Source organism: Epinephelus lanceolatus, chromosome 13 (assembly GCF_041903045.1).
Source record: "Epinephelus lanceolatus isolate andai-2023 chromosome 13, ASM4190304v1, whole genome shotgun sequence".
Taxonomy (NCBI): Eukaryota; Metazoa; Chordata; class Actinopteri; order Perciformes; family Serranidae; genus Epinephelus; species Epinephelus lanceolatus.
In genome coordinates, this window is record NC_135746.1 from 17,439,632 (window position 1) to 17,462,967 (window position 23,336).

General features: G+C 42.4%; 1 protein-coding gene across 1 annotated transcript; it reads left to right on the plus strand.

Moving 5' to 3' along the window:
* The first annotated feature begins 1,673 nt into the window (after window positions 1–1,673).
* slc22a16 (solute carrier family 22 member 16) lies at window positions 1,674–22,247 on the plus strand. Its single transcript, XM_033647860.2, has 8 exons — window positions 1,674–1,831; window positions 3,651–4,127; window positions 5,657–5,774; window positions 9,104–9,662; window positions 10,570–10,697; window positions 19,382–19,491; window positions 21,584–21,683; window positions 21,878–22,247. The coding sequence occupies exons 1-8, from the start codon at window positions 1,788–1,790 to the stop codon at window positions 22,070–22,072; spliced, it is 1,731 nt and encodes a 576-aa protein (XP_033503751.2). The 5' UTR covers window positions 1,674–1,787; the 3' UTR covers window positions 22,073–22,247.
* Window positions 22,248–23,336: the final 1,089 nt, after the last annotated feature.

Sequence of the window (23,336 nt, forward strand, 5' to 3'; positions counted from 1 at the left end):
GAGAGGGAAGGGTGTGGTGTCAAAAGGAGGAGGCATGTCAAATAAGTTTTTAAGCACTGGAGAGGAACTTTTGTGTTTATTTTGGCTCAGGGGAGGCATACAGCTTTAAATAGCTGTGTTTCATGATTATTTTGCTGCCAATTTTTAAAGAAAACATGCCTTCAAAAATCCATAGGTATATTTTCCTTAAAAATACCCAAAATTACCCCATTTATCAAAGCCAGAAACTGGAAAAACAGAAATAAGTGTTGGATTTTAACATTTCTGACGGTCGTTGGACACATCCGTTGCAACTTAAGCAGTATTTATACTTTTGCATCAGTTCTATGCAGAGCCTACACCGTAGCCTACACACGTGAGCATTTATACTTGTGTGGTGGTGTGTCTGTGTCCCTCTACAGTTACAACTCCGAAACACCAGTTGGCAGCGGGGTTTCTGTGAAGTGCTGTAAAGTTTAGTTGATTCAAAAAACATGGCTTAAGAGAGACAACTTCAAACACAAGTACACAAATCAGCTTCACTATAACTCGCAGCATTCACAGACAAACACTTGTCTTTATCTGGACACATTTTCCCCACAAATACAACATGCTAATGTTTTTAGCACAAGCCTATGGCATTCTACATTGTGTAAATTAGCCTAACAGCTAGCAGACTTTTCCTCTTCTCATATGAAACCAGAGACAACAGCAACATTTAACAAAGGTAATTTTACAAATTTCGTCTCTAATACAACTCACAAGGTTCACTGACAAAACAACTGTCTTACACTAAACACGTTTTCCAAACAAATATAATATGCTAACATTATTAGCACAAGCCTATGGCGTTTTACATTGTATAAATTAGCCTAGCGACAAGTGGAGATTTCCTCTGTTCATATGAAGCCAAGATAAATCACACACAACACTTAAGATGCTATGTTAGTGGAGGCTTTATTGTCTTCATGATTTATTGTTTATCTGTGAAATTAAAGTAAATAAACCAAGGCTTTTTTCTAACTCCAGGATTTCGTCTTCAACTTTTAACTTTCAAACATCAAAGAGCGAGTTTTAAAAATGTAATGACTAATTTATGGTGGAGAGAGGGTCATGCATGTACCTCCAGTCACTCAGGGAGGCCTACTGAAGAATATTTGTGGTTTCAGGAGGGTCACACTCCAGCCATCCTCCCCCTCTGACAAGTAAAGAACAGTCCCTAACAACATACCAGCTGCAACACTGCTTTAAGCTGTGATTATGTGTGTGTGTGTGAGGCCAGGCTGGGGTGAACATACATGTGACGTATTTAATCTAAACAACTCTGAGAAAACACTTTGCATGATTACTCCACTGTGTGAGAATGTGTGATGTAATCACGGTCACAATTATCATGACAAAGAGGGTCAGTTACTGCCCGAGGAAGTTTAGGGCTCTACAGTTTAAAGTATTTGTCTTGATCTGCTTTCAAGAACAAAATAAACAGATGACGAGCACACCTTTAGATCACATTAATGACGTGTTGATCATGACGTCCCAGAACATCACCACCATCAGCTCCTGCCAGAGAGGAGGTGCTTTCTTCCCGCTGATCCAGCAGCTGAAAGTGGACCCGTCGTGTGTGTGTGTGTGTGTGTGTGTGTGTGTGTGTGTGTGCGCGCGCGCTCCTCCTACCCCTCACTCCTCTCTCCGTTGGAAAACACAGTGCATTATTTGGCACCGAGGCGCACAGGATCCGCTGCCCGCCGCCGGGGACAGACACACAGAGACGCACCGGGAGCCTCGTGGCACAAACTCACCGTTAGAAAATGACCGTGGAGAGAATATTCGACGAGCTCGGACATTTCAAAAGGTATCAAACACTTACTGTCTGCACATGTTTCCTTTATTGTGTGAATGAATTTCGGGGTGTTTTTGTGGTATCATGAGCAGCCGGTTGGGGAGCTTTGGAACTTCTCAACTTATTTTTCTCCATGTTATGAATGCGTTTTGAAAACAAACATTATCAACGCAAAAAGAGGTCATCATTTTTACATTTCAGTACATGTGCAGAGTGATCATTTTAACGTGTTTTTCTGGCACACGCTCACCGATGAACTCGTGCGTAGATTTTTGAAAAATAACTTAAGTGTTGCAGTTGTTAAAATAACTATATGTATTTTTAAAAACTGCATGATTAATCCCATTTTGTGACATTTTAAGTGTGCCAAAAAGATAAAAATGCAGTTAAAATGCTGAAATTTTTACCAAATTTTCCAGTTTCTCCCTTGTTGTAAAAAAAAAAAACTGGACTGGTTTAACTTCTTAATTATTTGGGTTTTCTCACAAAGCACATGTCAAGTATGTTTTTTTTTAATGTTTCCTACAGCACAGCACACTGACATGCTACATATAGCTACATGCTGTTAAACAATAACACAACACTATACACAAATACAAAATCAAACAAAATATAACAGATGTGCAGCATAAATACAATAAAGTTTATTCATGAACCATTTTCCCTTGATAGGATCTTACAAAAATCCAGGGTCCATCATCTCCATGGTCATATTCACAAAGAGCCATAAAGTCTATAACCAATTATCTATATTAAAACAATTTGATTTGTGATTTCCAATTCATCTTCATGATATGTTATATAACTTACATAAAAGCTACAGCCATAATGCAGTGTGTAAGCTCTCCTATCCTTGTGCCTAAGAGGCATGCTAATGGACGCCGAGGTATTTTCACATCCAATGTAGAAGACAGAAACATCTCACTGGGGGACAATGCATCAAAAATGGTTCTTGTGTGGTTTGTCCTTTTGTAGCCATAACAAAATATATTTGTTTCCACCACCATTGTTGTTTTAATCACTTGTTTTGTGGCTAAAAAGAACAGTTTACATTTCAAGACAGAGCATTTATATTACACAGTACGAGAGGGAAAAGGAGATTTCTGTTAAATCCAGTGCAGGTGGTGATGTACATTTGTTCACTGCACACATGGGCAGAGCTCTGAATTGTAAAGGTGGCAATTTTGCATTCATTCATACATTTTCTGAACTGCTTATCTTGTTGGGGGTCATGGGGGGCTGGAACCTATCCCAGCTGACAATGGGCGAGAGACAGGGAACACCCTAGACAGGTCACCTAGACTATCACAGGGCTGACACATAGAGACAGACAGACATTCACACTCACATTCACACCTACAGACAATTTAGAGTCACTAATTAACCTGCATGTCTTTGGACTGTGGGAGGAAGCCGGAGTACCCGAAGAAAACCCACGCTGACACGGGGAGAACATGCAAACTCTGCACAGAAGGGCTCCCCCAGTTCTGATTCTAAATCACTCATCATATCCTCTTCAGCTCATACAGCATATTTTAATGCATTTTCAATTCAATTCAATAAGCTTTATTGGCATGGCATTTCTTATGGCTACACATAAGAAATGCTATGCCAATAAAGCACAATTGCAATTTAACAGTTAACTACAATGTGTTATATCAAATGCACAGACATAAATTTGAAAGGAGAAAAAAGAAAAAACTCATTAAGTGAAGCAGTAAATAAAAAGGCAGAGTGCGATCTGTGATGAGATGAACTATATGCTGTTGTGTTGGTCGTCTCTCAGGCTGTGACATGCATTAACACTGACATGCATTCTCTGTCTCTCCAGATTTCAGGCATGCCTGTACTTTGCAGCAGTCTTCCAGGCCATAGCTTGTGGGATCCACTACCTGGCCTCGGTCTTCTTGGTGCAGACGCCAAACTTTGTGTGCAGTGCACAAGGCAACATCACTGATGTCCTGTATGGTAACCTCACGGCATCTAGCTTGGAAGAAATCCTGCCAGTTTTCAAGCCGGGGACCGGGCCCCTGGTGGTGAGGACGGCTGAAGGAGATCAGTGGGAGCTCAGCCAGTGCCGCTGCGCCTTGCGCATGAACCCAGAATCCTTCACGTATAACTTTGATGGCAACAAGACAGTGAAAACCTGCAATGGGAACTTTATTTATGACCTCACTGAAGTTCACCAGAGCATAGTGACGGACTGGGACTTGGTGTGTGAGAAGGAGTGGTTAGCCAAGCTGTGCCAGCCCACCTTCATGGTGGGGGTGCTAATCGGAGCGCTGGTGTTCGGGGACATTGCAGACAGGTAAGCAGGATGGAGGAGGAGGCAGATGGGTACTGTAGGGTAAATTATATCATGTAAGACACGTGACGTAGTTTCACCATGCCAGGAAGTTCTTTTCACGTGTGCACAGAAACAAGAGGTTAGATTGAGAGAGCGTGCCTTTATGATCCTTTACACATGTAGTTATAACTTCAGGAGACATCACTGCTCTTCTGCCTCAACATGATACTGTCCTCTCATGCCCAGTCACTGATATGTGAGCTGAGTGTGCACTTACGGTCACCTGCTAAGCATGGAGGCATGAAGCATGTGGGGAGGGGATGGTTAGAGTGACAAAAGTAGATGGTTGTTGTGGACGATGGGATTGGAAGTATGACAGACAGGAAGGGAGAGGAGATGAATGTGACAGATGACCCGGTCAAACAGTCCAGCCAAAACTGAAGAGGTCAGCATTTAGGAGGAGGACTTTGGTCTCGAGTCGAGGGTATGCTAGCTTTGATTTCTGCCCAACTATCTCATAAAGTGAGGAATAAGTGCTGATGGTGGTTAATATTTTGGATTAATTATTCATCATCACACCTCACTGATCTTGTGTTTTTATCCATGGTCTTATGGTTGAATGCCTCAATGGGCTGGGCTTTGTCCAAGTCTTAGTCCCCATGGCTCACACTGTGAGGTCAAGTTTAACTGAGCAAGCAGAGAGAAGAGGAGCTGGAGCATCTCTGCCATGTTCAAAACAAAGTGCCACCCCATGTTTATGTTATACTCTGAATCAGACGAATAAACGCTCCAGCTGGTGGGTGATGTAATGTGAGCTTGGCTATTTTTACACAGAAAACAATATGGTGGCCAGCTGGTAACAAACACTCTTGAATAACAGTTGAACAGTAAGCTAAAATATGTTTCTGAAAACCTTTTAGGAGAGACATAGGCAACACAGTAACAGAATCTTAGGTCATATTTGATCAACACTGCTTCGTTTTACTGTTTGAGCTCAGTTTTCTCAGCCTATGTTTAAAACTACAGGAAACATTAAGGCTTCACAAATTCTCGTATAAAGCCAAACAGTGCACTAAAATATGTTTCCGAAGACAATGCCTACCTATTAGCAGACTGACCCTGCTGTGCAGGAACCAGTGAAGGGAAGCAGGAAAACTTTTCTGATATTCAACCAGCTCTGTGTCATCGCAGTGTTGAGTTTTTTTGGCTTCATGCACTACTGAGCAGCTTACCTAGGAATGAATGTGGCCCCACCTCCAGTGTTGTACCCAGGTCTTTTTATGCATCCATGGCAACAGCCCTAGAAACAGCAAAAATGCACTGGGTGATGCGTCATTTGAGCTAAGAGATGAGCAGAGAGGTCTGGGCTCTGGTAAAATGGAGGGAACTGTACCACTGATCATTTACACATACTACTCACACTGTTTTGACACAAAGCTGGTTGAAAATTGGCTGAGTATCCTTTTAATGCATCTCTTACCTGAACATGTCAACTCAGTCACTTTATCTCTCTGTCTTTCTCTACCTGCATTGGTACCTCTGTCCTCCAGACTTGGCCGTGTGAGGATCCTGATGTTCACCAGTCTCTGCCAGTTTGGACTCGGAGTGGCTGTGGCATTTTCTGGAAACTACTACTTTTTTATGGTGCTCCGCTTCCTCCTCGCCATGGTGAGTTCAGTGTGTGTACTATACGCTGTATGTGTGCTTATCATATGTGGTTGTGTATCCGTATGTGTTCTTGCATGGCATGGTTGGTGCAGGTGGGGAAATGACTGATCTATGTCAAACTTCTAGTACATTAACACTAACGTTAGAGGTCTCCTTAGAGGTCTCAGCGGCTGTGGCTGAGAAGGAAGAGCAGGTGGTCCATTAATGGGAAGATTAGCAGTTCGATTACCGGCTCCTCCAGTCTGTCAAAGTATACTTGGGCAAGATACCGAACCCCAAATTGCTCCTGATGGCTTCTCCATTTTGCAAAAACATTTTCAAAACAGTAGTGGCTGTCATTTTGAAAACCTGTCACAAACACTTGAACCCAAAGCCAGTATGAGACAAAGGAGGTGCCTTACTTTCCACTCCCTGTTTGCTAACAGACGTGCTTCATTTGGATCACCATGTGTCCAATTTCTAGATGTTTTTCTACAAAACAATTTCTCAGCCAATTGCTATGAATACCATATCCTGTTAGTCATAATGCAGTCTATCCAACACGCAAACTAAAGCAAGATGTGTGTCCTAGCTGTGTATAATAAGAATTTAACTCACTGTGACAGTGAAACTTTAACTCTACAGTTCTGCCTCCTTATGTGCTGGGAGGGCACCATCTGTGTTTCTGCATGTGGGTTTCTGGCATATGCATTTACATTAACATCAGCTGAGTGGATGTTCTTGCACAAGCTGTTTGGTAAAATGTAAACATCTGATTTCGTCCTACAAATTCAACCAGGTCCCGTACTGCTAAAGGTCAGGTGGTGCAACAGTCAAAGAAATGTTCAAAGTAGGCAATGAGAAGGAATTCAGGGGATAAACAGCTTTAGAACAAGAAAGTAAGAGTGTCTTTAATGTGTCTTTGTGTGCGCACATTGGTGTTTTTGTGTGAAGAGTAATATGTGCATAAAACACCATGTTTACAAGGTAGAGGAAGGGAGTCATTATGGTTAAGGTTAGTCCGCACAGCAGTGAAGTTGTGCCGAAAGAGCCCCCACAGTTAGTCCCCTGTTTCACTCCTCGCCGTCTTCTACCATCCCCCCCAGTCCTCCTCAGCTACAGCTGTTGTTTTTCACATAGGCTCTCTGATAGTGAAGGCACATGCTGCACAGCCACGCTAAACCCAGTCCAGACTCGGTCTTAAAAACAGGGACTTAACACCTGATTACTGCCACATGTAATTCACTGAGTTTAAAAGAGATCTGACGCAGAAAACAACATAAAAAGTCCCCTTTTCCCAAAAATAGGATAGACTTTATAGTCCCAGTGGGAAAGCTGCCTCGAACTTAGTGTCTGCAGTATAAAACAGTAAAAACAACAATACATCCATCAATTGCACATGTCCATCTGCACCATCATAAAAAATAAACACATATTACAATGAAACTGTGCCTTGACTGGACTGACTTGTTCAGTGCAATGTTTTCAAAGAAGTGTTTTCACATTCCTTTACTAAAGTGGAAACGTTCTGCTCTTCCCTGAAATGTCAAATTCAAATGTACTCCAGGCAAACTAGATTAAGTACGTCACCCGTTTGAAAGCCAATCACTGTCTAATACAGACAACACCATTTGTCAGGGGCAGGGGCTTAAATATAGACAGTGCAGGCAATGCTGTTGCACTGGGGGGACAGAGAATGGGCCTTTGCGAGTGATTCAGTTTGCTACCTCAGAAATACGTTTGGCTTCAAAGAACACACGTTGAAATACAAATGCTGTTTTCTGCTATATATGCCCTTGAGAAGGCAAACGCTTCTCCGTCAATCTTTCTTTTTTTTCTTTGTTTTTACAAAAACTATATGAATTATAAATAAACTATTTAAAAAATCCATGGAATGAATAATTTCTTATTTTATTTGGTGTCTTTGTCATACACAGATTTGCAGGGATGATTGGTAATATGTATGTTGATGCTGTCCAACGTCAAGTCTGTATTTGATCATGTTATAGTACTATAAAATGCTGCATATGGTAGCTGTTTCGATGCAAAATCTGGCACAACGGCCCGTCATAATAGTGTGTACTGGGCCTCATCATAACTACCATATGCCACTGGTCAGGGGATACAACACCAGCAAAGAAACTTGAAACTTTCAGTGTAGAGCGGACTCTTCAGTAGCCTACATAGAGCCTAGTTAGCATTAGCATATTTAAAGTTTTGGCATCAAACATGGTAAGGTGTGTAGTTTTGGGATGTAAACTGGATCCTGGAGCTTCCTTCCACTATCTACCAAAAACCACATAGTAGCGCATATTGTATGTTTCACAAGCACTAACGCTGTGTTAGCCTCTGTCAGTTAGCCTGCATGCTAACAAGCTAATAAGCAACAAACATGGTAGAGTGCGCAGTTTTTGGATGTAAACGAGACCAATGTGAATACACTGTCAAATCAGCCACTGCCAGTTACAAGCTAACAAGCTAACAAAACAATATATAAATAAAGGATGCTAATTGCACTTCCCATTCTGATATGTTTGCTAATCTCCGATTTTGGTGCACAACAGATTCCTCATCTGAGTCTGGGCCTGACTAAGACCCAAACATGTATGGCTGAATCCGACATTGCTTGCTCTAACACTAACACTGGCCATCTTTATGCACATTGGTCTTTCACTGGTGAAACAACCCCTTGTCTTGCATTGCCAGAACTGTCTCCACACTTGGCTTCTGTGCTGTGGCAGAAAGCAGAAAGCGAAACCTCCAATTTTCAACTGTAAAGCAAGACTATGTAACTTGATACTTGATTTCATAAATGATCACTTCAATACACTCAGTGGTTTTGCTGCTCTAGTCTTACTCAGTCTTGTATTGTATTTTTTTTTACTTCAGTCAGGACCACTTAAGTCAAAGAAAACTTCCCATTTGCAGTTTTATATTTGGTGTTATGGCTCTGTTCTGGGGCCTCTGCCGTTCCTCAAGCCTACGCAGAAAGCCTCTTCCACGCGCCTACACGGAAAGCCGTAAGGCAGAGAGAGCACACATCCCTGCCCTTCCATACACCTACGTGGAAAGCCTAAGTCAGAAAAGGAGGAACTGGGGTGGAGGCAGGTTGCAAAGCAGCTTGCAGAGGAAGCTGCAACAGTAGGCAGGCCAGAGCAGTTTAAATAGGGCGCCCTGAATGAGATTCGTCAATTGGTTGCATAGAAAGGAATCATGTAATCTATCAGCTGACTCCCATCAATCAGCTGCTCCATCAGTTGACTGGTCTGTTCGAGATCAGCTGATGTAGCTGGGATGTGAGCTGAGCTTGACATCGTGTCCTCTCTTCCTCTCATCTTTGCATCTGGCAGGTATCAAGTGGCTACCTCGTGGTGGTGTTTGTCTACGTCACGGAGTTCACTGGCATCAAGGTTCGCACGTGGACTTCTATGCACGTGCACGCTGCCTTTGCTGTGGGCATCATGGTGGTGGCTCTGACCGGTTACCTGGTGCGGGTCTGGTGGATCTACCAGATCATCCTCTCCACGTGCACCTCACCCTTCCTGCTCCTCTGCTGGAAGTTCCCTGAAACGCCCTTTTACTTGGTGGCCAAGGGCCGTTACAAGGAAGCTCAGTCCCTGCTGGACAAGATCGCCCGCTTCAACGGCCTTCAGTGCAAGCTGAAGGTGCAGGAGCTCCTGGAGCCAGAGGGGAAGGTGAACAGCAAACCTCTGCTGGAGGAGGCGGAGGAGTGTCCAGTGCAGTCCGAGAAGAAGCTGTCCATCCTGGATCTGTTTGGTAGCTGGAGGATGGCGGGCCGCACGTGCACAGTGTGGGCCATCTGGTTCATTGGCAGCCTGGGCTACTACGTCTTCTCTTTGGGCTCAGTCAACCTAGGAGGGAACCAGTATGTTAACCTCTTCCTGGCTGGTAAGTGATTGGCTGATGAGTGTGAAAGTGCATTAGGTCATATTTAGTGTTTGCGGGTGGATTGTTGACAGCGGTTGTGCTGCTTTACAACATGTGGGTTTTAAATGCAAAGTGAGTTCATGTCTGTGTGTCTTTACTCCGTTATATGAGTGTGTGTGCAGTATGGCTGTTTACCAAATTCAACAGGGCACTAATTAAAGCTGTCTGGGGATCTCAGCTTCAACACTTTACTCTGTTTGCAGTGTTTGTGCTGTATGCTTACATTATAAACTATCATGTTCGTCTATATTAGTTAGGATAATATTACGTCAGTGTGAAGGCAGTGAAATCATTTCTGCTCTCCAGTTTAGCTTTGTTTACTGCTCTGTTTTTGGTAACGTAGAAGGTCAAATAAGCCTGCAAGCAATTAGAAGAACAGCTCTCCATCTGCGAGCTTAATAGTTTCCCTGTGTTTTTTTCATCTGATAAAGAAAATTAGATTTGCATCTGAATAAACATTTTTCTGTTAAACAAATCAAGAACTGTTGTATTGTTTAATACTATTTTGAAAGCACAGGGTTTTTCCCAGACAAATATTATTCCTCACAAAGGCACATCTTAAACACTTCATATGTTACTGGGAATAACATTTGATCAATTCAGCAGATTACATGCGGTATTTAAATTCAATTTACTTGGTCTTTTTTCCTCTGTATACTTAACAGAAGACACTGATTAAATTTTCTTCCCCTTAATGTCCAATGGGAACATTTATAATCCCCACTTATTTGGAGCACATCTGAGTGCCTGAGCTTCACCAGCACTGCAGATGCCAGTTATTTAGGTCCCAAGATAGAATGTCTCAGTGTCAGTGTGCCAGGGTCACGATAACCTCTGACCAACAGCTGCTGTGATGGGCTCTTTCCAGGTGCAGTGGAACTTCCCTCCTATCTAGTTGGCTGTTTTGCAATGGACCGGATTGGCAGGAAGAAGACTTGTGCCCCAGCTCTGCTTCTGGCCGGAGTCGCTTGCATGCTCATCATTGTGGTACCTGCTGTACGTACTGAGAGTGTGTGTGTGAGAGAGAGACAGTATGTCTGAGAGAAGTGTTTGAATTGTTAAATCTTACTTCACGATATTGCACACACACATCAAGACTTTTATTTTTTGAGGTTATTTAACTACTGGCTCCAACCATAGACTGTATATAGAAATGGACGATACATCCCCACATAGCACACATACATCGGGCCGACGTCATAGATCGTTAAGACGTAGCAGGGAGAGCGTTTGCTCATTGCCAAGACATCGCTGAGACGTCGGCCTTTAATCGAAAATGACCACCACGCGACGTTCAAACGATCAATAAAAGAAGCTGCGCTCAGTAGGCGCTCCTTCATTAATATTCATATGCTTCGTTAACTACGACCTTTATTCATTTAAGTCGGACCTTTCAAACTACAAATATTTCACCATTCAATGTGAGAAATTAATTCTAACATTCAAAAATAGCTGACTGTTACCCTATTTCGTGTGTAAGTGTGCACAATGAAGAGACAAAAGTCAATTTGACAAACTTTATTTTCAAATTTCCACAAACAATATCTGATGGCCAGTCCGCTTCTCCTGGCAGCCTGCAAGAGACAGAAAAGACGATGAGCACGTAACTTCAAGAAACAAATCCCAACTTCACCACTGTATGTTTTTTTTTTTAGCATTTCAGCTGTCTTTTAGCCAGATTGAAGGCTTTGGGTCCGTCACTCTCCTTAATTTAGTGTTGAAACTGCTAAATAACGGGATCCGGTGTTAACTCCGTTAACTGTTAACAGCAGCTCAACAATCAGTCCTTCATCTCGGAAAAACAGCGGTTTCAAAACTGCGCTATTACCTGTAGCCACCGGGTCAGTTTGCTTTGCAGAGGAGGAGACCTCGACTGATAAATTGCCCATAAAATCACATTAACAACATACCGAAGGCATCCTTAAACTTCACTATTTCAATCAATCAATCAATTTTATTTATAAAGCCCAATATCACAAATCACAATTTGCCTCACAGGGCTTTACAGCATACGACATCCCTCTGTCCTTATGACCCTCGCAGCGGATAAGGAAAAACTCCCCAAAAAAACCCCTTTAACGACCCCTTTTATTTGACCTCCGCGCTCCTCTCTGCTCTTCTCACCCACACTTGAGCACCCGTTCTGGGATACACAGCGTTGGCCCGCCCCGCCTGACCTCCGTAGTCCTCTGCGCTCTTCTCACCCACACTTGAGCACCCGTCCAGGGCCCCGGAGGTCAGGCCGGGGGGCCGCGGGACCATGGGTGGCAGCTCCGGGCACTTCCACTTTAACCCAAAAGGAGCGCTCACGATAACCAGATGAGCAGATAACGTCAACTACGGAAAATAAAATGAAAACACCACAGTTGTAGCCTGTTAGCTAACATGAGCTAAACCGCTAAACTAGCTAACAGCTAACGAAAGATAACGTTAGCTGGTGGGGACCTGTGCTATATACACCCAGTCGTGCCTCGCCACTCACCAGGAACCTCTTTTAACGGTCACAGAAGAAACAACATAGCTATTTTCTGCCAATTTATTCCAATTAGCTTACCTGAAACCAACTGTGATGAGATGCTGTGTCCTGCGAGCTCAGTTCCAAACAAACACCGCAGACATTCTACGGTACTGGGCCGACCCAAAGCCGACGTAACAGAGACGTTTGATGAGCTGGGACAAAAGAATATTAAATTTAAAGATATCCGCCCATGCGGCCGACGCTTGTCAGACGTTATAAATTCAGGACCGATATGTTGTCCTCAGGCCAATGTCGGCCAGATGTATGTGTGCTATCTGGGTCTCAACTTCCTCCCACTGTATGACAATGAAGCCAAAATATCCTGGATTCAGCCATTGCCATCTATGCTGGTGATGTCATTTGGAGCCAGAATCTGAGCAGTAGTGATCTCTGCGGTATCGTGTTCCCACCCATACACCCATCCAACCAATTCCGAGCAACACCATTAATCAGAAGCACGCCGTTTGTCACACACAGCTGTCAGCCATGTCGTCAAACCACCTTTTAATAAGTAGTTATAACCAAACTGACCAGCTAAACAAACACTTGGAATTACATCAGCATGATAAGAACTACCTAAAATGACAGCTACCATTTTTGGTAAACACGTTGACATGTACTTTGATTTTTTTAGTTTGACACGTGTCCCATCCGCTGACAGGTGGGGTTTGTGGCGCGGTTTGTGACCTGTACTGCAGTGTGCCAGCTGTCATGTGTGGGAGCTGTCATGTCATCTATCTTTTTGTACAATCTATGGCTCGAACACAATTTATAGTCGCTCCACAAGAAAAAAACAAACATAAATATGAGTTTAAAAATTCAAGTTTATAACCAGAATTCTGTTCCAAACTTTTCATCCGTATTTGACCCTAAATTAAGAGGAATTGGCCAGGTGCTACTCAAATCATTCTGTCACATTAAATGCAATAAATTAACCTTTAAGTAAGAATCGGTACCACAGGCAATCTGTAATATAGGGCTCTTTTAAAGGGACAGTTCACCTCAAAATCAAAAATACATATTTTTCCTCTTACCTGTAGTGCTGTTTATCAATCTATATCGTTTTGGTGTGTGTTGCTGAGTGTTGGAGATATCAGCCGAAGAGATGTCTGCCTTCTCTCCAATGTAATAGAACTAGATGATGCTCAGCTTGTGGTGCTCAAAGTGCCAAGAAATACATTTGAAAAACTCAACAGCAATGTCTCTTTCCAGAAATCATGACCCGGCTACTCAAGATAATTTACAGACCTTGTTGTGAGCAGTTTCATGTAGGAACTATTTTCTTTCTACCAAACTAACTAACCGTATCACTGCGCAGAAGGAAGCGTGCATCTACTCATCTTACAGGTCAACTAACTAATTAACTTATAAGTAATAACTAACTAACAACTTTACCACAAGCAGCAATTATCATCACCCTGTCATGTTTACCTCGAGGTAAACAATAACAAATAGCAACAATACTAATCTAAACAGCAGTTCAGTACTGCTAGCACCACTGAGCTAGCTAACGTTACACTTCATCCGAGGAGAATGTCATCAATATTTACATCTCCTTCTGTCACAAACAAGAGTCTTCCCGTCCATGAGTAGATGCACGCTTCCTTTGGCACAGTGATTCAGTTGGCAGGTGTAGATCGGTAAGAAGAAAATAGTTCCTACATAAAACTGATCACAACAAGGTCTGCGCGGGGTGTCGGTGGCTTAGTGGTAGAGCAGGCGCCCCATGTACAAGGCTGTTGCCACAGCGGCCCGGGTTCGACTCCATCCTGTGGCCCTTTGCTGCATGTCACTCCCTCTCTCTCTCCCCCCTTCACGCTTCCCTGTCCTGTCCATTAAAGGCTAAAAATGCCCGAAAAAATATCTTTAAAAAAAACAAAACAAAAAAAACAAGGTCTGTGGAATATCTTGAGTAAGCGGGTTATGATTTCTGGAAAGAGACATTGCTGTTGAGTTTTTCAGATGTCTTTTTTGGCACCTTGAGCACCATAAGCCGAGTGCCATCTAGTACTTTTATAGGCCAAAACAATCTAGATTAATAAAGAGCACTTAAAGTAAGAGGAATAATATCTTTTTGATTTTTGGGGTGAACTGTCCCTTTAAAGTATTGTCTCTTACACCATCGGCTCTTGAGTTTACTGTCCTAACATTACCATTGTTCCTTTTGAACCTTGATATACGACCCATGCAGTCTCCTCTGTGTGTGTTGTGAGCTCTGCCCCAAATTAATACTGCTTATGGTCGGGTTGTGAAACAGCTGCCGCTAACGTCCAAGTAAATATGACCTTTGACATTGAAAACCATTCTGAACGGAGCGGTGAACAAGAGACGAAGGGAGACAGGACAGGAAAATCCATGTGCAGGCTAACATGGCCTCTTACATACCAGAGTGTATGCAATCTTCTTTGGTAAATAACATGGACAAATATGGCTTACCTTAGCAAACATACCACAGTCTCTATGTATGACAGAAGAGTTCTACATGGGATTGAAGTGTTATGAAACACTTACATGAAAAGTAGAACTCTTAGTGGCGGGACAGATGTACAGAGGACACTCACATTCTTTTGTTATCCAATCAAACAAGTGCACAAGCAGCCAGGTCCAGCTCGCCTGGCAGTCTGTTGTGATAAGGATAGATTATCTCCCCTTCCTTCCCTTTTAGTTGCTTCACTGTGCAGTGCAGTCAGTTTGTACACTTCCTCGACCACTGGTGTGAAGGTTTAGATAATGTCTGAACCTCATATCAGTGTGTGATGCTGCATGTTCAGCATATACATGATTTAATTCATATTTACCAGCCACAACAACATTGTGAAGGGTGGTATTGTTTTCACCTCGTAAGTCTGGGTGTGTGTGTGTGTGTGTGTGTGTGTGTGTGTCATCATGGCAAAATGTGGTCCTTGTGACACCAGTTGTAGCAGGAACTACCACAGAAGCAGCCTGGTGAGCCCATCCTGATGACGTGAGTTCAACATTATGTTTGCTTTCTGTATTTGTCTGGACTCAATGCCGCTCCAAACACTTTCAAGGGGCGGGAGAACACTACCCAGACAAACTCCTTCAGCCACTCAGGGTAACAAAACACTGGGAAACATCTTTGTCACCAACTGAGCCAGTTGATAAATCAAGCTTTTGCCAAATCCATCTGGAAGAACGCTAAAATATCCCCCCCCCCCCAGCATACTTTTGTTCTTTTTAAACTGTTATTGACCTGATTTCTGCAATAACCTCACTTATTGCTGTGTTTACTCTACTAATGTAAGAGTTGGTACTTCTTGTTTTGGGAGCTGCCATTACTGTTCTGCAAGCCAACCCAAGTTGACATGTGAACTCTGCAGGCAAACATTTGCCTATCATTTGTCAACTACAAACATGACGTATCATGTGAAACATGTAAGCAGCTACATGCCCATTAGCCACTTAGCACAATCATTACTGCTTTGCAGACAGCGTCATTAACAGGCGGCTCGCTCAGTGTGTGACGTGCACTTGTAGATAAAATATAGGCCTATATTAATGAAGGTTCATTAGTACGGTTTTGTATTTCTCTGTAATGTAGCACAGTGTTAACAATGTTACTGATACTGTTCTTTCTCACACCTTCAACTCAAACCATTGTGTTGCCCCGCACAAAATATATCATTTAATAAATAAATTAATATTGTAAACATGCGGGCGACTAGTCGACTAATGGCCCTAAATGACGACTATTGGTCGACTAGGAAAATTCTTAGTCGGGGGCAGCCCTACAGCTTATGTTGTCAGCTATAGTGTGGATCCCTGATTGGCCTCAATTGGAGTTTTCTGGAAAGTATTTGGGAGCGGCACTGAGTCCAGACTGATATGGACAGCGAAACAGAATGTTGAGTTCACGTTATTAAGGTGGTCCTACTCGGCTATTACAGAAATAGTTTCGAGTGATTTGTCAGGTGTTTCTGTGTCTGTCTGATTTGGACATATTTTGTCACCGCAATGGCATCGCACCATTGCATCATGCAGTTAGGAAACCTTACAGATGTTTAGTTTAGATCAAAATGGATAAGGTCATTGCTTCTCCACTTAATGCCCTTGGCCTACATTGTTATACTGTAAGTCACAGATCGCTGTTTTGTGGCTGGAGTGATCCCATCACAAGATGGGCTCTTTAGTGCTTATGTGGTCTAAGTCCGGGTAAAGTAAGATCTAAGGTTAACATATAAACACATGTTAGAAAACACACAATGGGGCAACCTTTAGCATAAACCTCGCCCCTACAGTTTATAAGAACAGGAGCTGTTGAATTTGTTGTTGTTTGAAAAAATAAATAAAAAGTACCAGTCTGTTGCAGACTGACAAAAATTAGGTTGATTTTCGGACAGGTCAGTGTCCTCTGACTCCGACTTTGATTCTGGAAAATGCGAGGTCAGGCCCTGGTTGCTACGCTTGTGGCTTTTTTGTGCCAGCTTTCAAGTGTACGGGAGTAGGTTGCGTTTGAGGTTGCTAAGCAACCTTAATAAATGCTGAATCTTAGCCTATTTACCTGAAATCATGAGTGCAGAGATGATCTTCTTCCAGGCACTGTTTGTGTGTCAGCCAGTGTTGTAACAGAAACACGTGAGGTCCCCCGTAGCTAACCCTAGTGATGTCAAAAGAAAACAGGATTGAAACGTGTTTGCTTTATTGTTATGCCATCTACTCTGGACACACAAAAGGATCACAATGTGCTCCTATGTAATTTAAAAAGAGTCAGGACGCTGCTTTCACACCCTGAAAAATAGGCGCATGGGAACTGATGCGCACTGTGTGGTATTGCTCTGGCGTCACTCTGGCGTTTGAATGCGTCTACATTAAGAACAATGAATTTGAGGGTGCAAAAATGCGGCATGTGTACAGCACCTTAAAGAGGCTGCAGCCTCCCTGTGAGTGGGCGGGGCTTCAGCACATTCCACAGACACGCCCCCAGCCTGTCAGAGCAGAGAATACTACCTGTTTTCTCATGATTCTGAAACCTTATTTTATATACTTGAAGACGTTTTTTAAATCATTCAAATTTGGCTTGGTGCTTAATAACACCTTTATCTGTGGTGTGACAAACTCATTACACATATTTATTTTTGCTTTACCCAGACTGTAGGAATCTGTCCGACATTTGAGTATTATGCTGATTCACTTCCCAGCTGACAATTAAAAAAGAAGACTGATACCACTCTGTGGGGTGAACATGAAGCTACACCCCAGAGCCTGTCATCTTACCCTAGCTTAGCATAAAGACTTGGAAACAAAGAGAAGCAGTTAATTTGGCTTCTTATGCCAGCTTAGGTTTTCAGCTCTCAACTTCACACTGGTTGCACTTTTTGTATATGTCCTATAGGTCTTTCTATAGATCTTTGCACAATGGGCTCTTCTGTTCTGGGCCTGAGTTGCTGGTTGAGCAAGTTTCTTTGTAAGTTTCTGAAGATTTGTAATGCAACACAGTCAAAACCTCACTCTCTCAGAAAGTACCCTTAAAAATCTCTTTTCATTGTGGCTTAGTGCTCTTGCTTTTGAATGCTGTGCTTGTCTACATATACACAGCTACACTGTACTGAATTAGTGAGGGAGTTTCGGTAATCAACCTCCAAGCGTTTACACTTATTACAGGGGCTTTACTCACCATATCTGTATTACATCCAAATAGAAACACTGTACGTTTTACTAAGCACCACATACTGTCAGCACACAATTATAGCTTTTTAGCAGGTCTGGCATCTGCAGGATGAAAACAAAATCACTCCCACCACCACCAACTTCTTGTAATAGAAATAAGACACCAGTGTTTAGGCTCAGATGGGCAGGAGGCTGCTCCATATAAGTATATTGCTAGCTCTAATTACACACCATAGCACGACAGACTCATTGAAAGATAGAATAATAAACATGTTTATTCCAAAGTAAAAGATAGTTGGATTCAGCCCAGCAGTCAAATAATAGCTTATTTGAAGTGGATCACCTCACACAACACCTCCCTCCTCTCTGAACGTCGGTGTTGTTGTCTGTATATGTTGCGTCATAGCAACAGACTGACTTAGTTCTCTAGGTGTTTGTAAGAGAAGCACTGGGGCTTTTAAGGTCACAGCTCACTTTCCAAGAACATCTTATTTGCATGCACATGTGGTATACCATTACAAACCAGCACTGTGCAGCTGTAGGTGCCATTCAAAAAAGTGTATATGGTGCATATATGGATGTCTAAAAGTTTTCTTCAGCTGAACTCAGCACGTTACTTAACAAATTCTGCCTTTGGCTGGTCCCCTATTGGATAATATCAAACCTGTTGCAAGAAATCTTGGAGTCCGGTTTGACAGTAATTTAAGTTTTGGGCATCAAGTCACAAAGGTTGTGTTTTTATCATCGTAGAAATATTTTGAAAAAATTACAATCAATTTTAACTTCTACACACCTTCACACCTGGATCCCTGCAACAGCCTCAGAGAGCCTTTCCTGATTTTACTTGAGTTTTAAGTTTGTTTAAACTGTCTTTTATGTCCTCGATTTCATACGCTGGAGTGTTTTCTAATTCTTTTAACAGGCCATGCAGGACATCATTATAAATAGTGTTTGCACACATTAAATATGTAGATACACATATGAATACATGTATGTACAATTACAAAACACTTCAACTCCCATTCCATTAAATATGTGCACAAATGAATTTAGTATCTGCCATGTCCATGGATATTTTCTTTATTTCACACACATGCTCACTCACAGTACACATGCATGCAAAACTGTTTAGTTAATAACTAAACAGTTTTGTTTCTGTGTTGCCACAAATTATAATATTGAAGTAAATTCATTCACTTTATTAGATCACTTATGAGAAAATGTGATAAACAGAATTAAGTCAGGGTGAGTCTCAGTTCGAGGAGTGCTGTGAGAGAATCTGTGCTCTTGTTTAAAGCTTGACTATTAGTGGAGTCAGTGAAGGTCAAGTGTTTTATTTTTGTGTATGATGGAATCAGCTGTAACATCACTCAGAGGGTAAAGGTTGTTACAGTAAATTTTGCCCTTCAAAACGATTCACAAACGATGTGAAATATATGCAACTAAAGTGTCTGTTTACTTCACTGTGAAACATGGGATAAACATGGGAAGTTTTTGTTTCGCTGTTCAACAGACTTCTTTCCCGTTTCCACAGGACATCGAAGCGTTGGCCATCGCTCTCTGTATGACAGGGAAGTTCGCCATCGCTATCGCCTTTGGTCTCATCTACCTGTACACCTGTGAGCTTTACCCAACCATCATCAGGTGAGAGCCAACAGAAACAAAACACCAGTGTTGGGAAAGTTACTCTCAAAATGTAAGACGTTACATATTACTAATTACCTTCATGTTAAAGTAATAAGTTACTTTACAATATTGCTCTCTGTGTAGAGTGATAAGTAACTTATTACACTACTTTCGCTTTACTTTTACCAAAATGACCTTAGAACAGGGAAGTCAAACTCATTTAGTTCAGGGGACACATATTTGATCTCAAGTGAGCCGGACGTCTGAAACCATTGCATAATAACCTATAAATATTAACCCCTTCAAATTTTTCTTTCTTTCTGAAAACATTTCGTCCATTTACCAAACAAAGAGGAAAGAAAAATTATGTGCAAATTCAACAATATGTCTGTTTTTCCACATTCAGATGGCCTACTACTCATTCCATGTGACTTTTTGTCATAATTTTCTACTAAAGTGGAAGCTACTGACGCAGCAGTATGTATACAGCATGTTTCAGGGATTCACGTGGCGTCGGATAATTCGTCCATCTCCTCAGAGAGCAGGTGAAGTGTAACGAGCTAGGGAGGGGGACCGGGGGCGACAGGAACCCAGAAAAAAAGTGCTGATGACACTGCAGGATGTAATCATTAATGGCGCCCTCCTCGGCTTAGCTTTACTGTTAGGTTGCTACCTAACAGGCTAGGTGAGCTAGCAGCAGATTTGGGCTTCTTTCTGCGTGGTGATACTGTTGGCAGGTGTAGTTCAGTAGAAAGAAAAATATGAAAATAAACAGCACTACAGTTAAAGCTACTCTTACCTTTCTTACATTTCACACAGCACTTAGAAAAAATTTGAACATCCACAACTCCACCTCCCTCCAAAGGCCTACTCCCCCCTCATCCATTTTGTCCTCATTATGTCTGTGATAGACGTAGGCGTTGGCAAGGTAACGTTAGATACACGGAAGAGGAGAGCGAGTGTAACGTTACAGCCAAGACAGTCAAATGCAACCCCGGAGTTTTAAAACTCAACCAGAGTCAGTGACAACTGATGAGTTTTAGAATAAGTTTACAGTGCTAACGTTAGATAGTAGCGTTAACGTTACTAGTAAGTGGAACGCAGGAGGAAGATAAAATTAATGTTTCAGAGGCTACACTACAGTAGGCTAACGTTAGCCGTTAGCAACTGGATGCCATGTTGTCATATATAACGTTATATGTTATATTAGAAGCAAACTAAACATAACATTACCTGTCCTGCCGAGTTTTGAAACTTATCCGGGGTCAGTGATGGCTGATGAGTTTTAGAATAAGGTTACAGTGCTAACGTTAGATAGTCGCGTTAACGTTACTACTAAGTGGAAACGCACAAGGAAGATAACGTTAATGTTTCAGAGGCTACGCTACAGTAGGCTAACGTTAGCCATTAGCAACTGGATACTGTGTTGTCATGTAACGTTATATGTTATATTAGAAGCAAACTAAACATAATTTTACCTGTCCTGCACAGTCAAACACAACCCTGGAGTTTTGAAACTTATCCAGGGTCAGTGATGACTGATGGGTTTTATAATATAACGTATACGCTAATGTTAGATAGTACTGGTGACTGGCAACAAACAAGGAAGATAATCCTGGGGGGCTTGGGGGGGGTGGGGGGGGTTGGGGATTGTTATGCAAGTGGTTACGTCTGTTGGAGATTTCTTAGAACCATATGAGAATGGTATAATTATGAGTTTTTATCTCTGGTGGAATTCACTTACATTTTGTGCCATCAGCTTATTAATAGCATTTTAACCTAAACAAAGAGAAGTGTAAAATTTCCAGAAAGGTAAGTGTTGCTTTAAGAGAAAAAATATGCATCTTTGACTTTGGAGTGAAGTGTCCCTTTTAAGTTAGCCGTTCAGTGTCTTTCCATGTCAGAAACAGAATAGTCAAGAAACATCATTAAACCAACAAAATGATGTAATCCACAGCTCCAGATATGATCCACTTTTAAAGTAATGCTTCTTTCAGTAATTCTGATTCTTGTTATTCATATTGGTGGTGGCAGCCTCTGTGTCTGCACCCTGACGTCACCCAGTCTGTCTCCTGTAATTTTGCTGACTCTGTCTATGATCTCCCTCCAGGTCTCTGGCAGTGGGTAGTGGCAGTATGATGTGTCGTGTTGGCAGCGTGGTGGCCCCCTTCTGTGTGTATCTGGCTGATGTGTGGATCTACCTACCTCAGGTATACATGTCCTCTCTCGGCTAGTTCTCTCAGAACAACAGATCTGGTTTCATGTTTTATTACGATGTTTATTCTGTCACCTTTGGACCCTGTTTCTATCAGTCTTAGTTCATCTACAGGGGCAGCCTGACAACAAAACAAACAATCAATTAACAAATCAATGTTCTCCTTTATCCATCATGACCTTTGTGTAGCTCATCGTGGGGATCCTGGCATTCGTTATCGGAGTTCTGACAATGTTGTTGCCTGAGACCCTGGGCAAACCTCTAACATCCACTCTGGAAGAGGCCGAAGCTCTGGGATGCGAGCCCAGCAAGAAGAACTCAGCCCTGGGCAATAAAGATGCTGAGGACGGGTTGGAGATGAACCAACATGAAGTAAAGGCCTGAGCTGTACACCGCTGGAAAACCAGAGAGACTGACGCACAGAGAAGCTTTGGACGAATAAAAAATGAAGGAAAAACGAGAGGAGGTGACGGCTGCCAGAAACTGAAATAGTAACATCATTGATTTAGTAGATTGTTGGAAAAAAATGAAAAAAGAAAAAACATGAAGCTTTTCATCAGAACTTGTTGAGATGATGTGTTTTTTTCCACAAAGTGACCAACAATTTAAGGGTCCTGGGACATTACACAAACCCTCCTGCACGCACACAGATCACAGTCATGTAACAATCGGTCACACATACAGTGCAATCACAGCAGTCCATGAAGAAAATCATATGCTTTGTTTGTGTGTCATGTGTGTGTGTGTGTGTGTGTGTGTGTGTGTGTGTGTGTGTGTACAAAAACAAGGAATCATGAAGGATATTAAGAGATCATTTTTAAATGACAATTTGGGTCTTAGTTTTGTAGTTTTGCCAAAGATTTCTATCAGTCATGAGAACTTTGTACTCACCAAAGGAATTGCCGTGATCTCGCAGTGATGGGACATATGGCTATAGGGCAAGAAACAAATTATCCAAACTGCTTTCGGCCTCGGTCACACAGAGGGTGTTTTAGCAGCTGGTGGCGGCTTTTTTGTAATTGTTATTAATGAGAATGAAGCTTTTTGCTCACTGTTTTTGCTTTGGGATGCACCTTGCGTTTCTGTGCTCTAGTCACCTGCCGGAGCGCTGCAAACTCCTCGAGTTCAAAAAACTTAAACTCAGAGCACAGTAGTCCTAAAATATGCCTAGAAAAGGTGATCGTCGAGGCTAAGCTCCTGGACTAACTGTTGGTACTCCCCGTGATCCACCCACAGCTCTCTGTTTCCCTGTGCCCAACAAACTATTTGCTGACAGCCTCTCACCCTCAACCAGAGCTACAGCAAGTACCCTCTGCCTGAACGTTTTAGGAACTAGATACTAATTAGTGGTTCGGCTTTTGCAGTGATGCGAGCGCTGCGCCGGACCATCGTGGTGAAGAACGAGCTGAGCCGGAAGGTGAAGATTTTGATTTACTGGTCCATCTACGTCCCAACCCTCACCTATGGTCATGAGCTCTGGGTAGTGACCGAAAGAACGAGATCACGGATACAAGCGGCTGAAATGAGTTTCCTCTGTGGGGGGGCTGGGCTCAGCCTTAGAGATAGGGTAAGGAGCTCGGACATCTGGAGGGAGCTTGGGGTAGAGCGGCTGCTCCTTTACGTTGAAAGGGGTCAGTTGAGGTGGTTC